The 13,202-nt window shown below is 37.9% G+C and overlaps 1 protein-coding gene across 1 annotated transcript; it reads right to left on the reverse strand.

Annotated features, from left to right (window-relative positions):
* Positions 1-4,427: 4,427 nt before the first annotated feature.
* Positions 4,428-11,958, reverse strand: LOC133110611 (1,25-dihydroxyvitamin D(3) 24-hydroxylase, mitochondrial). The gene is made up of 12 exons (XM_061220842.1): positions 11,706-11,958; positions 11,147-11,337; positions 10,937-11,030; positions 10,684-10,777; positions 10,295-10,386; positions 9,590-9,701; positions 8,476-8,621; positions 7,445-7,611; positions 6,879-6,957; positions 6,492-6,689; positions 5,241-5,352; positions 4,428-4,929 (listed from the first exon to the last, which is right to left on the reverse strand). Exons 1-11 carry the CDS (start codon positions 11,943-11,945, stop codon positions 5,242-5,244), a joined length of 1,524 nt encoding a protein of 507 aa, XP_061076826.1. The 5' UTR covers positions 11,946-11,958; the 3' UTR covers positions 4,428-4,929; position 5,241.
* Positions 11,959-13,202: the final 1,244 nt, after the last annotated feature.

Genomic DNA, 13,202 nt, shown 5'->3' on the forward strand with positions numbered 1-13,202 from the left:
CCATTTGACAGATTTTCTCCATTGTTCGGATGCATTGGTGGCAACTGTGGTTAAGACTGCAAATTCGGTGACGCAGTGATCACAACTTTCAATGATTTCTAGTTCTCGTCACACAATTATCTTCGCTTTTAACTCACGATCACATTGAAAACACAGTTTGATGTGTACAATACTGTAAATAGGTTGGTCACCTATATTACAACAGGTTGGTCACCGATATAAAAGAAAATTGAAGCAGAGGGAGTAGAAGAGGTGCAGCTGTGATATGTAGGGGTTGGGAGGTGCAAATGTGAGATGGGAGAGCTGGACGAGGCCTTCAAAGAAAAACTCGATCTATAGCAAATTAAATAAGAGCAGCAGTTTTGGATAATGTAATCAACCGTGGTCTGACATTGATTCACTTGTGTTTGCCTTACTTACTACTATAATGGGAAACTGTACACTATAGGGTTGAGAGAAGAATGAACCAGAAACTGTTATTATAAATGTGGTGCTTGAAAACAATGCCCTCTGACTGAAAGACATAAAGATAATAAAAAAACATTCAAGATAATTTCAAAATATCACACTGCCAGTTTGGCAACTATTGACCAGTATGAAGAGGAATGTGAAATCATGAAACATTCCTCTTCAGAATAAGAGTGCCAGAATGAAAGACCTGTGATGTCAACAATTTAAAGTATGCACTGTAATGTATGAAATTATATAGTATACTAGTGGACTGTGTGGATAAAAATCTATGGCTTTTTTGTACCACTAAATGATTGCTGGTGTAAACTTATGATTTGATTGACAGTTTTAAGAAAGAGGGTTGTTTTTCCTTTTGCTGTCATTAGTAAGGAATTTTTGTTATAGTATTTTCTTTTTAGCCACCACTATGTGATTTTGTTAATGGTATGAAGAGTTTTGAGAACACAATAACATACTGTATTCTCAAAATCTGCACAGTTGTTTCTAACAATGTTTTATGTAGTAGGCTACCTTGATAAGTATTTTTCAATTTACATAATTTCAAGGGATTATAATATTGTTTTTACAGTTCTGCAAATCTTATTAGCAATATTTTAAATTAATCAATCACTCAAGACATCAATCAAAATGTTGAGCCATGTGAAAATCTAAATAAACATTATGCATTACTTTTTGTGGGGATTACTTTTCTGTAGTGTTTTGTCGTGTTCCCATCCTTTAGTATTTAATGGTATTTTATTGATGTAAATATCAGATGAATATCAGCATAATACTAAAATAAAATAGATTTGTTTTAATTCAGTTAACATTGTAGTAATGCACTGCTTTCCTAACTTAAGCCTGTGTTTTTTTCTATTTCCCTTAGCCATTCATGGCCACTGTGAAACTGGATTAAATCAACATTTGTCCTTGACTTTGGTTTACAGGTAAATATCACTATTTGTTTTTTCTCCATACACAGTTCAGCAATTACCAAATTTACCTTACCAAACTGTTTGTGAAGAAAAAAAACTAACATTTGCATTTGTAAGTCAGTAAGTTTAAAAATGTTTCTGTTGTGACATAGGGGGCATATTCCTTTCCAGGGCATTCTGAATCCCTTCTGTCACATTTTGTTTTGAGCGAAAAGGACAGCATTCTTTCAGGTGAATGACATGGGCAGTGGTCCAAAGTAAAGAATGTTGAGAAACTGGGGGTTTCTTCAGAGGGGAAGGTTACAGTGGCCTGCCCTTACATAAGCACTTCCACAAAGAATGTTTACCCCAGTCCATTACCAGCATTTATAATGACAAGGCAGATGTTTTTACATAAAATAACAGTTAGAATTTGCCTCACAAACAAAACTGAAAAGCTGCTGGGGACACATACGATTCCCTAAAAGTTAATAACAGTTGATTAGTAGACCTTATAAAAAACATAAGACCTACTGTAAGAATTAATACCTTAATTAAACGGTTTGGGAAAATGCAATATAATTTCTCTAAATGCACACAAAGGCAAAAATAAAATAAAATATATTCATACAAAGCACACCTTTCCCCAGTTGCGAATGATTAATTAAAACCAATTGCACAATCTAAGGCTGGCTCTTTTCATATCACTTTTTCTACCTCAAATGTATTTGGCAATACATATAAATAAAAAGCAATCTTAAACTCTCTGCAACATTCAAATGTAAACATAACAAAACCACTGGAAATTGAGGAGCCTAGGTTGAATCTATTACTGTAGTTAAATACATTTTCAAATAATTAAAAGAAAACCGTATGTTTTGCCATGTTTGATTTAATGTGGTATAAAGTGTTACTGTGGCTGATGCAGGTAGTATTGACACAGACTTTTCAGAATGGGAAACAACCTTTATTTATTGGCACGGCTGTCTTTGCATTCTTGTTGACAGCCTTTAACCAAAATTATTGCCACCCCTAACAATTATGAGTATAAAAATGAGGTAACAAGCATGCAAAATCCTTTTGCCATTCATCAGCATGGGAAAAGCCAAATAACCGTCAATTCAGAAGACCCAGATGGTAATTGACCATCACAAGTTGGGTAAAGGGTGCAAAAACATACATAAAAGGTTAAACATACCACTTAGAACTGTAATTATAAAAAGGCATAAAACATATGGAATGGTTAAAAACTTGCCAGGAAGAGGATGCAAGTACACATTATCCCCCATCTTTAAGTTTGAACCTGAGTTTGTCATGTTTGGTGACAAAATGAAATGCATACAAGGAGAAGCCCCACATACCTACTGTCAAATATGGCAGTGGGTCATTGATACTCTGGAGATGTTTTGCTGGTCAAGGGACACCATTTAAGATCAATGGCAAAATTAATTCCACAAAGTACCACAAAATCTTATTACCTCTGCTGGAAAGCTGAGTCTTTGTCATAGGTAGATTGTCCAGCTGGACAATGACTCCAAGCATACATCAAAATCCACATAGAAATGCTTAATTAAAAGCAACAACGTTGTTCTGCAATGGCCATCTCATTCTCCAGACTTAAATCCCATGAAAAATGTGTGGTCCGAACTGAAGACGGGGATATCCCAAGGATATTAATGATTCTGAACATTTCTGCATGGAATGGTCAAAATCCCTCCAAATGAGTTATCTAACCTTATCACAAATGATAGGAAAAGACTCATGGCTGTCATCTTTGCCAGGGGTGTTTGCACAAAATATTGAACCATGGGTGCCAATAATTATGGAAAAATCATTTTATTTAAAAAATCTAAGGCTTTGGTTGATTCTGTTGAATCATGAATAAAACACACTACACATGTTGGGAAATATAGCTTATGTCAATTAATGTATTCTTTTTTAGTTTACAGCACGTTTTGTGAAGATTTATCAGGGGTGCCAATGATTCAGGAGCCCACTGTAGCTACTGTATATGTCACCAATTTAGTAGCTCCTCATAATGCCATTGTTGCCAAGTATAATGTCAAGTATATTTGATCAAAAGCTTCTTTCTCATTTCAGTTATATAGCTAATAAACTTCTAATAAAACTCTGATGGAACACTTCATACTTTGTGTTAGATTGTAAAGGTAACCTGTAACTAAATGTAGTGAAAGCTATATTTAAAAAGCCCAATGCTTATGGTAGTTAAACTGTGAAAGTGTAATGATGAAGACATGAAAAATGATTGCATTTGAAGTGCCAAATAAAGCTACTTCATGGAAATTACTTTTTCAAAATGATGACCAGAGAAATTACCATTAACATTTCCTTTTGATGGAAAATGCGTCATTTCTAATCACAAGAGTTTGGGCACGTGCTCTGTCCTCTCTGTATGGGTATTCACTTCACGTTCCCTTCTGATAGGCGGCCTACTAAGCAGTCACACTGTTGATTGGTTGGTCTCAAAATGACCAATACCAAATCCTTCATTTTTGGCCGGGGAAATATTTGTGTTGCTTTCAGGATATTTCCACCATTTTTATGTATACATATTTGGAAATGACGTAATGCTATTTGAAAATGATCATGACTTGGATTGCACATGGTCTTTAAAGAAGTGCTTGAAAATAGTCCTGAATATATAACAAATTTCTTTAGTGCTTTTCCATGCCAGATTCAACACATTTAATCAATTTATAGAAAATGACAATAGACAGATTATTATAAACTTTGGTGAATACTGTGAGGATACCTCAAATAAAGAAACAAACAGTCAATTCCATAAACTATATATATTGTTTGTACATTAGATTACATTAATTGATGTATAATTCACAAAATGCATACTGTACAGAAAATTGTTACACACAAAGTAATATTTTTAAATACAAGAGGTACATTTTTATACAGTGGTAAAATTACATTACATTACATTATAGTCAAAATGAGTTCATACATGTCGTTGGCTTGCTCAAGGCTTTATGTTTTACATTAAATATACACCAATATTCAATGGAACCAAAAATAAATATGTCCTTAGCCGTGAAAAACTCATTTTGCACAGCTTTTCTGAAAGCAGTTTTAGTTGAGTATATACAGTATTAAAAGATACATTGTTGTAGCATTAAAATTGTATTTTTATCCAGGCAAGTCATCAGTTCTTCACATGACTTTAGTTGAAATCAGGATAAAAATCTTTGTCATCACCATTCTAAAATAATGATTACAGCATGTGGAATCAATTTCATTTTAAGCTGCACATTTGTTTCCATATCATCAATATTATTGTTTTTTGTTTGTTTCTTTTGTTGCCTCCTGTAATACATATTTTGTTTTGGTGATCAATGACTCACAATGAGTTAATGCTAAAAAGTAAGATTGCTATTCTGCTGATGTTCGCTCTGACATTGTCCTTCTCTCTTCTCCAGTATTGCTTGAGAACAGGTGATGCAGAGGCAGAGGCTCCTAGAGGTAAGCATCTCATGCTGGCAGCCTCTGTCTTCCTGCACAGCTGCCCTGGACATGGAGGAAGCCCAGTTGTGCCCTGTTTATGGGAAAGGAACAAAGGACAGATAAATGGCCATTTTCACAGTGAAGAGCAGAGGGTGATTTTGTGATTTATTTGCAGATTTATTTAAAGCTTAATCACATGCACAGGTATGCACACACACATACTTATCTGACAAAGCAGTGGCTTAAGAAGAACAAACATTTCTGTGAGAAGTCCAACGAGTGAGTGTATGTGAATCAGAGAAGGATTGACATTTATTGACATCCTATATTTTAATTGCTGATAATCTGTTGTCTGGAGGCTGTGTGGAAATGACAAGATGAAGACATGACTGCAGTGCTTACCTCATCTCCTGATGAAGGCCACAGGCAGCTCACGGTTGGGGACCAGCAGTCCTGAATGAATCACTTCCACTGGTTCAGTATCTGTCGCCACAATCTCATACTCCCTAATCACCTGTCAACCAGAGAAGCCAAGTTGAGTTAACAATAAGGGTTATAATTGGAGATTTTTGAGAAGATAAAACTCTGACTGAGGGTTGTATGGGATGTATTATTATGGGGTTATGTTTCTGGTTGAGAGGTTGAGGCAGATATGTAAGCTTTAATTCATGTGAGGCACAGAAAATAACTTGTACTCATTTGAGGCAGAGATGTGAGCTTAAATTCATTTGAGCTACCTATGTGGGCCTTGACTCATTTGAGCTAGATATATGAGCTTTAAAGAATTTGAGGCAGTTATGTAAGCTTGGGAGCTGTGACTCAATGGAGGTAGATATGTGAGCTTTGACTGATTTGAGGCAGATATGTCAGCTTTGACTCATTGGAGGTAGATATGAGAGGTTTGACTGATTTGAGGTAGATATGAGAAGTTTCACTCATTTGAGGCAGATATATAAGCTTTGACTCATTTGAGACAGATGTATAAGCTGTGACTCATTGGAGGTAGATATATAAGCTTTGACTCATTGGAGGTAGATATGTGAGCTGTGACTCATTGGAGGCAGATATGTGAGCTTTGACTGATTTGAGGCAGATATGTCAGCTTTGACTCATTGGAGGTAGATATGAGAGGTTTGACTGATTTGACGTAGATATGAGAGGTTTGACTGATTTGAGGTAGATATGAGAGGTTTCACTCATTTGAGGCAGCTATATAAGCTTTGACTCATTTGAGACAGATGTATAAGCTTTGACTCATTTGAGACAGATGTATAAGCTGTGACTCATTGGAGGTAGATATATAAGCTTTGACTCATTGGAGGTAGATATGTGAGCTGTGACTCATTGGAGGTAGATATGTGAGCTGTGACTCATTGGAGGTAGATATGTGAGCTGTGACTCATTGGAGGTAGATATGTGAGCTGTGACTCATTGGAGGTAGATATGTGAGCTGTGACTCATTGGAGATAGATATGTGAGCTGTGACTCATTGGAGGTAGATATGTGAGCTGTGACTCATTGGAGGTAGATATGTGAGCTGTGACTCATTGGAGATAGATATGTGAGCTGTGACTCGTTTGAGGTGGGTACATGAGCTTGGAGAGCTTGGACTCTCATGAAGCAGAGCTTTGGGGACAGGCGAGCAGGACTCACCCAGCACAGGGCCAGCTGGAGCTCCAGCTCTGCCAGCCGGCGGCCGATGCACATCCTCTTCCCAATCCCAAAGGGCACGTGAGTGAAGGGGTTGATGGAGCTCCTGTTCTGCAGCCACCGCTCCGGCTTAAACTGCTTTCCATCATCAAAGTACTCCTCGTTGCAGCCCAGAGCATGACTGCTTATCATCATGATTGTCTGTGGGAAAATTGGACAAACATTTTAACAAAACGAAAAATTTACATTTCATGATATTACAATGGCTAAAAACGGAAAACAACTTGAAAGGAACAACTGGCATGTGGCCTTTGATGACAGTGTACAGGCTGCAGAATAAGAATATACTTAATCGCCACTGGGGAAAAAATCACAGTGAAAATGACTCACTCCCTTCGGTAAGGCGTAGTCTCCCAGCACGGTCTCTTTATCTAATGTTCGGCTTGTGAATGGGACAGAGGGTGATAACCTGTAAAAAGAAACAGGCAATGAGCATCTTACAGCTGCAAAAAAAAAATATATATATTTTAATCGCCATAGCCTAATTCAAAACATATTGATTGATTATATTGCTTACATTGAGTTTGTCTATGCACTGTAAACGGTTTTAGAAATGGATGTAGCAACTGTGAATCACCATGTAGACATAGTCAATTAATATTTGCCCTTAAATTTGAATCACAATTAAATGCAAACTGTGTTTGGACTTGAATCAAGATCTAGAACTGAGGAGTAATGTATTTCATCACCATTTCTAAGAACAGCCATGGGATGTACACAAGGTAAATGTAACCGCTATAGCCAAGGAATGCATTTAGCATGAGTCTTGTAAACAGCTTTAATGGTTCTCTGGTAATATATTTAAGGGGTTCCCATGGATACATTTTCCTAGTATTATAGTAGGCTATATTTGATACTGTGTTGACAGAGGGGACAGAGCTGACCTATATACTCACCGCATTGACTCCTTAAGACAGGCTTTGAGATACGGCATTCTCTTAATGTGGTCAGCACTGGGGGATTGATCGAGGGGGACCACAGCTTGAATTTCCTGAAGCAACTTTGCTTGTGCGCAGGGGTTGCGGGAGAGGTTGAAAATAGCCCACAGCATGCTGTTGGCAGTCTGTGACAGAGATGAGATAAAGACATGATTAGGGTACAATCAAGCAGCCGACAGTATTACAAAGATAATAGAGATTTAAGTTCTTTGCAGTCCTTTGATAACAGGATTCAGAAACATTCACAAGTTTATGCAGGTTTATATGTGCGATGCACCATTATTTGTCACTGATAAAAAGTCCATTGCTCTCTTATTTTTCATAGTGAAGTGTCGTGACAATTCAGATAATATTCAGTTATTTTCTACAAATTGTTTACCTATATCCATTTGAACATATGTGATGTCCCCTCTTAAATGTGTTACTTTGGGTTGGATTCAGTCATTGCATTTAAGGTTTTGTTCCACTGAAAAACATTCAGGATAATACCACCTTTTGGATGATTTTGACTCATATATATATATAAGGCATCTTTTGAACATCTTATATCTTTGGAGTCAATTTGGAGTCCACCAGATGTTTTTTTCGGTAGAACAAGTCTTTTAGTCCAAAGAGGACAATTAGTACAACAGATTTGCCATACTGTCTTAATAAAATTAAAGAATTAAATAAAAAAGGAAATTAATAATTGCATTTATTTCATTTACTTTAAATGGATTCAATCATCATTTATCTGTAGTTTTCTACTTGACAATAAATGGAAATTAATGTATTTTCTCCACAAACACACTGATAAGTTAAATGCTGGTGAACACAGAATTCACCATACTGTTTGTGGAGATAAAAATTGCTCAGAACAACTTTATTGACCCCAGGCATTACCATAGGATGCCAATGGTTTGAAATATTTACAGTATGTACATGCCATAAATCCTTCTTCCGCCCTGTTGAAATGGGACACTGTATGTGTGAGCTTTACTGTTACTCACCGTCTCCACCCCCCCTATCTGCAGTTCTGTGGTGGCTGCATATAGCTCCTTCTTGGAAAGGTTGCTTTGGTGGAAGATGTCACACAAGAAGTCATCTCCCGGTTTGCTCACGTGACGTTTCAGTCTCTTGTCGATGTACACTTTTGCTGTGAAAACAAAGGCAGAAAATAAGGATGTCTATATATGGTATATTTCATGGGAAATAAAAGAAGATGAATACACTAGTATTGTTTGTAATGGACAAATGCAGTGCATTGCTGTTCAAATATACCTGTAGTATATGTTATTTAACATTTTAGGTGCTGAATTTCTGGAGAAAGTCTCTAATATACAGTATACTGCATGCGCTTATGTATTGCATACTTGCACTTTTAAACTATTTTAAGTATTATTCCAGTGTTAGTTACAGGTAAATGTAGGGGTGGATGGTGGGGGCATTAGGGCTCCTAATAATTACTTTTCATTAATTTATGTAAAATATATTCAGTAGAATAATTATATTTATTAAAAGAAAATCATGAAATAATTCATATTTGAACTAATAAAATGGGTGTCAATAAACAATTTTAGGTGTGCCATTTTCTCACTTTGACCACCTGCCCCTGTTTGTCTCTACACAGCCCTGATAATATCCAGTACGACCTGGCAGATATTTATCCTGTGCATCATATTAAACTACCTCTTACTCCAGTCTTAGTCATCTCCTGACGGCTGATTCATGATTTTAAAACGTATATTTTATACACTATCATTTTGGCTACCTCCGTTCTTTATATGACTAAGAAAGAGAGAGAGAGTGTGTGTGTGCGCGTGTGTCTGCACGCGTGCGTGTTCACATGCGCTCCCCGGTTGACGCCAGTATAATCAGCACAACAACCGATCTGTAACGCAACCCTGGGTCAACATTCCATTCGAGTCTCCTCCTCCCGCTGCTCCACTACAAATATTTGGCAGCGTTCTCCACCGTAGGTCATGCAGTTTACTACGACTCTCCCGGTGAGTGACATTGCGCTGCGCTTTAATGGGAGAGGCGCTCGGGCTCATCCCACGGGCTCAAAGCAGTTTGTGGGTCACACGTCATCAGGGGAAGGGATGGGATAGTTCGCGCCCGTACCTGTGCTAAATATACGATCCCAGGCGGCGGTGTGGTCCTTCCACGTCTTTGTGTTCAGGATTCTGTGAAGCGCCACTGGAGTTACCATCATCGTGCCAAACGTGCTCATCATCTAAGCAGAGAAAGAATCCAGTGAAAGGTTAGCTAAGGCAAGGGAATCCCAACAGAATATAAGTCACCCCGAAAAGATCAAATTCATGTTCTGAAACATTATCATGAAAAAACTGTAACAGGAAAAAAATGAAGAAAGAAAAAATATATAGGCTACATTGCTTGGCTAGGTGCAAATTAAGGGTATTTAATTTAGACAGCCAGCACACACATTATAAACAATAATAAACAATGAACTATGGATCGCAGCTAAATAAGTCGGACATTTTATATTTGTATTTTCACTTTTGATATCGCTGTATAGCAGTGGGCTGTCTGGTCTTTACATTAGACCCTGATGCGCAGCTGGGCAGTACCGCAACACGAAATGCAGGGAAACTTCACCCGCTGATGAACTTGGCGAACTCATTCTGCTAGGTTTTGTAAGTGCGCTTGCAATCTAGCTGTGTCAGAAGTGGATCATCTTTGTTATCGACTTGTGAGTCCATTTTCTTGCTGACTAGGTATTCCTTTCACAAAGGTGAGGAAGTTCATTGTTAAAATAGAAGTGTCAGGGAGTACCTATCATTTGAATCATCATTTTTTCGCACTTACTGTTTTTACTGCTGTTATAAAGTTTATGGCTTCTTCGTCCACATCCTGGTGCAGAAGTCCAAATCTCTTATCATACAGTACCAATGAAATGGCTATAAAATATTAGGAACATAGTTAGTAAATACATGAGATTTATACAAAGCATACACATTATACTTATTTATATTAATTCGTGAATGTATTAATTTAGTACCTATATACCCAAAGATCATTTCTAATCACGTAGTTCAGCTTTTTTTACTGGGAGAAAAGGGCCAATTATCTGCACAGCACACTAAATACATTTTTAAATATAACCTACTATGCTTCATGGAACGCTCGCGCTCAAATTTATGGTAGTTGCAAATTTATGTATCTTCTATTCTTGATGCAATTTAGAAGAAACTCACTTTCAAAAGACCATTTGTTCAATTCAAAATACAAGTCATTGATCTGTCCGTTGTGGCTCACACTTCCAATTCTTTTGACGAAATCGGCCAAAACCTATGCGGGAAAATGCAAATGCAATGCCACTGTCATTTTACGTCACATATTTCAGATTCTGTAGATATATTAAGCTGGTCCATTTAGAAACGTATCATCATCATTATCATCATCATCATCAACCTTTCAATCTTTTAACAGTTGAATGTATATACACACCTGATTTATTTTCACATCAAGTTTAGCAACCTCTGTAGGTTTCATTAATTTTTGCTGAAACGCGCTCCTCACTCTCTGCCAGTCTTTCCCCTCCCTGCGTGTTTTTTTTTGGAGAAAAGAACAACTCTCAAACAAACGAAAACAAAAAAAATGTATGAGTGAAAAACATGATATAACTTCGGAAGATAGGCTGTGTGAAGCTACACTCACATCATAAGAAGTCCGTATGCCTCGTTCCTCAAATCTCTGTATGCTTTCCAGGGTCTGATTTCCAGTCGCTGTGGGTACATGCTCTCTTTTCTGAACAGCGTTTCCAGCAGACAAGGTGCGCCGATGTGAACACCTTCAAAGGGTCCCAGTTTCATTTTAAAAATCTTCCCATACTTTTTATGGTACTCAATCTAGGGGAAAAATCGCAAAATAAAAGGTTTTTTATGTGTCGTAAAAAAGAAAAACGAGACACATGGTATGGTAATTACATAAAAATACAGAAATAAAAGTGAGCTAATGAAGTGATGCATAACTGGCTGAGGAAGTGATGCATAACTCAGGAAATTAAGATTATCCATCAAATTGAATTGTATAGCACATTTAAAGCACAACCCGTAAATTATACCTATAGACAACATAATTATTATTCAGAAAATTCGCATGTGATCCTGTGCATCAATATGTGTGAGCAATCTAATTTATGTAATGCCTGTCGAATACAGAATAATTGTTATTTGTCATTAATTATATTTACGATTATCGCATTATTTTAGCCTACCAATATGTCGTGTTGCCGGGTCAAGCCCCCCTTCCAAAGCAGCTGGATTAGACTGCCGACCAGCGGCCACCTTGTGGGTCCCGGAATGGAGTTGAGACTGTGTCCACAAGGTGCAACCTGCACAGCATCCTTGGAGTCTAGCACGCATACTGAAGACGTTGTCTTGCAGGGTTGCAGCCATACCGATTTCTGTTTCAAGAATTCTAGAATTTGGGAAGATCTTTGAATTTGAACCCGCATTTTAACAAACCAAATGTGAAAAATAATAAATAGTGTCTTATTTGCGAAAATATAGGTGATATGATATTCTGTAGCTTCTCGTTCTTTTAAAATGCCAAATTTTCCCAGAATATATAGCCTTTGGCATGTCTGTTGAAGTCAAACACGGAACCAATCAGAATTAGGTATGGCATGGTGTGGCCGACGAGCCCACCATTCGCTTTTGGAACCAAGATGTGTGTATCGCGTGACCCCAGATAGACCGAGGAAGTGCCCTTGCCCCTACTATATAAATAAACACTTACCCAGGGTGACGCGGTTCAGTTGAAACATTTCACCTCCGGCCAATTGGAAGAACCGGAACCTTCGCTGTGTAAACGCCATACTACTACAGCGTGCCATTTAAAGCAAATATTTGCCCAGCGCTCGGTTGCCTCTCGAAAATTGTGCGATACTATACACCTTGGCTTCGGGTACAGTTTTAAAACAAGCAATAATCGTGCCTCGGATAATTACCGTATAGGCTACGAACGCCTATATATATATATTTCGGATGAGATGGGACAATGTGATCGCAGGTAAAACTACATATAAAATATCAAACTACTATCTGCCATAGAGTAGGCTATAAATTCCTTGTATGATAAAAAAGGTTGTAGAATATTGTTTGGTCAAATACTGTAATAGCTACAGAAATCATAACAGGTCATGTATTAAAGCATAGACAGTGTGACATGTTGATGATTCATTAGTTATTTAGTTAGGATTTCATGTATGCTTGGTATTATTGTGTTATTGGGCAAATGACTTGGAACTTCCTCTACTGGATTTTTAGATTCCAAGGGCCTTAACAAGAGCTCCAGGACCCATACATGCAAAAGAAGACCCACCGCCATTCTGTGTGTGTGTGTGTGTGTGTGTGTGTCCGTGTGCATGTGTGTGCACGCACTATGCATGTGTGTGTGTTCATGATATTTAGCAAATATATTCACATCAAGACGGCACGGACTGTGCAGTGTGCACTGTCGCCTCACAGCAAGGAGGTCCTGAGTTCGAATTCCCGTCGGAGTGCAGAGTTTGCATGTTCTCCCCGTGTCTGTGTGGGTTTCCTCTGGGTACTCCGGTTTCCTCCCACAGTCCAAAGACATGCAGGTTAGACTGATTGGAGAGTCTAAATTGCCCGTAGGTATGAGTGTGTGAGTGAATGGTGTGTGTGCCCTGCGATGGACTGGCGACCTGTCCAAGGTGTATTCCTGCCTTTTCGCCCAATGTATGCTG

Source organism: Conger conger, chromosome 14, assembly GCF_963514075.1.
Source record: "Conger conger chromosome 14, fConCon1.1, whole genome shotgun sequence".
NCBI lineage: Eukaryota > Metazoa > Chordata > Actinopteri > Anguilliformes > Congridae > Conger > Conger conger.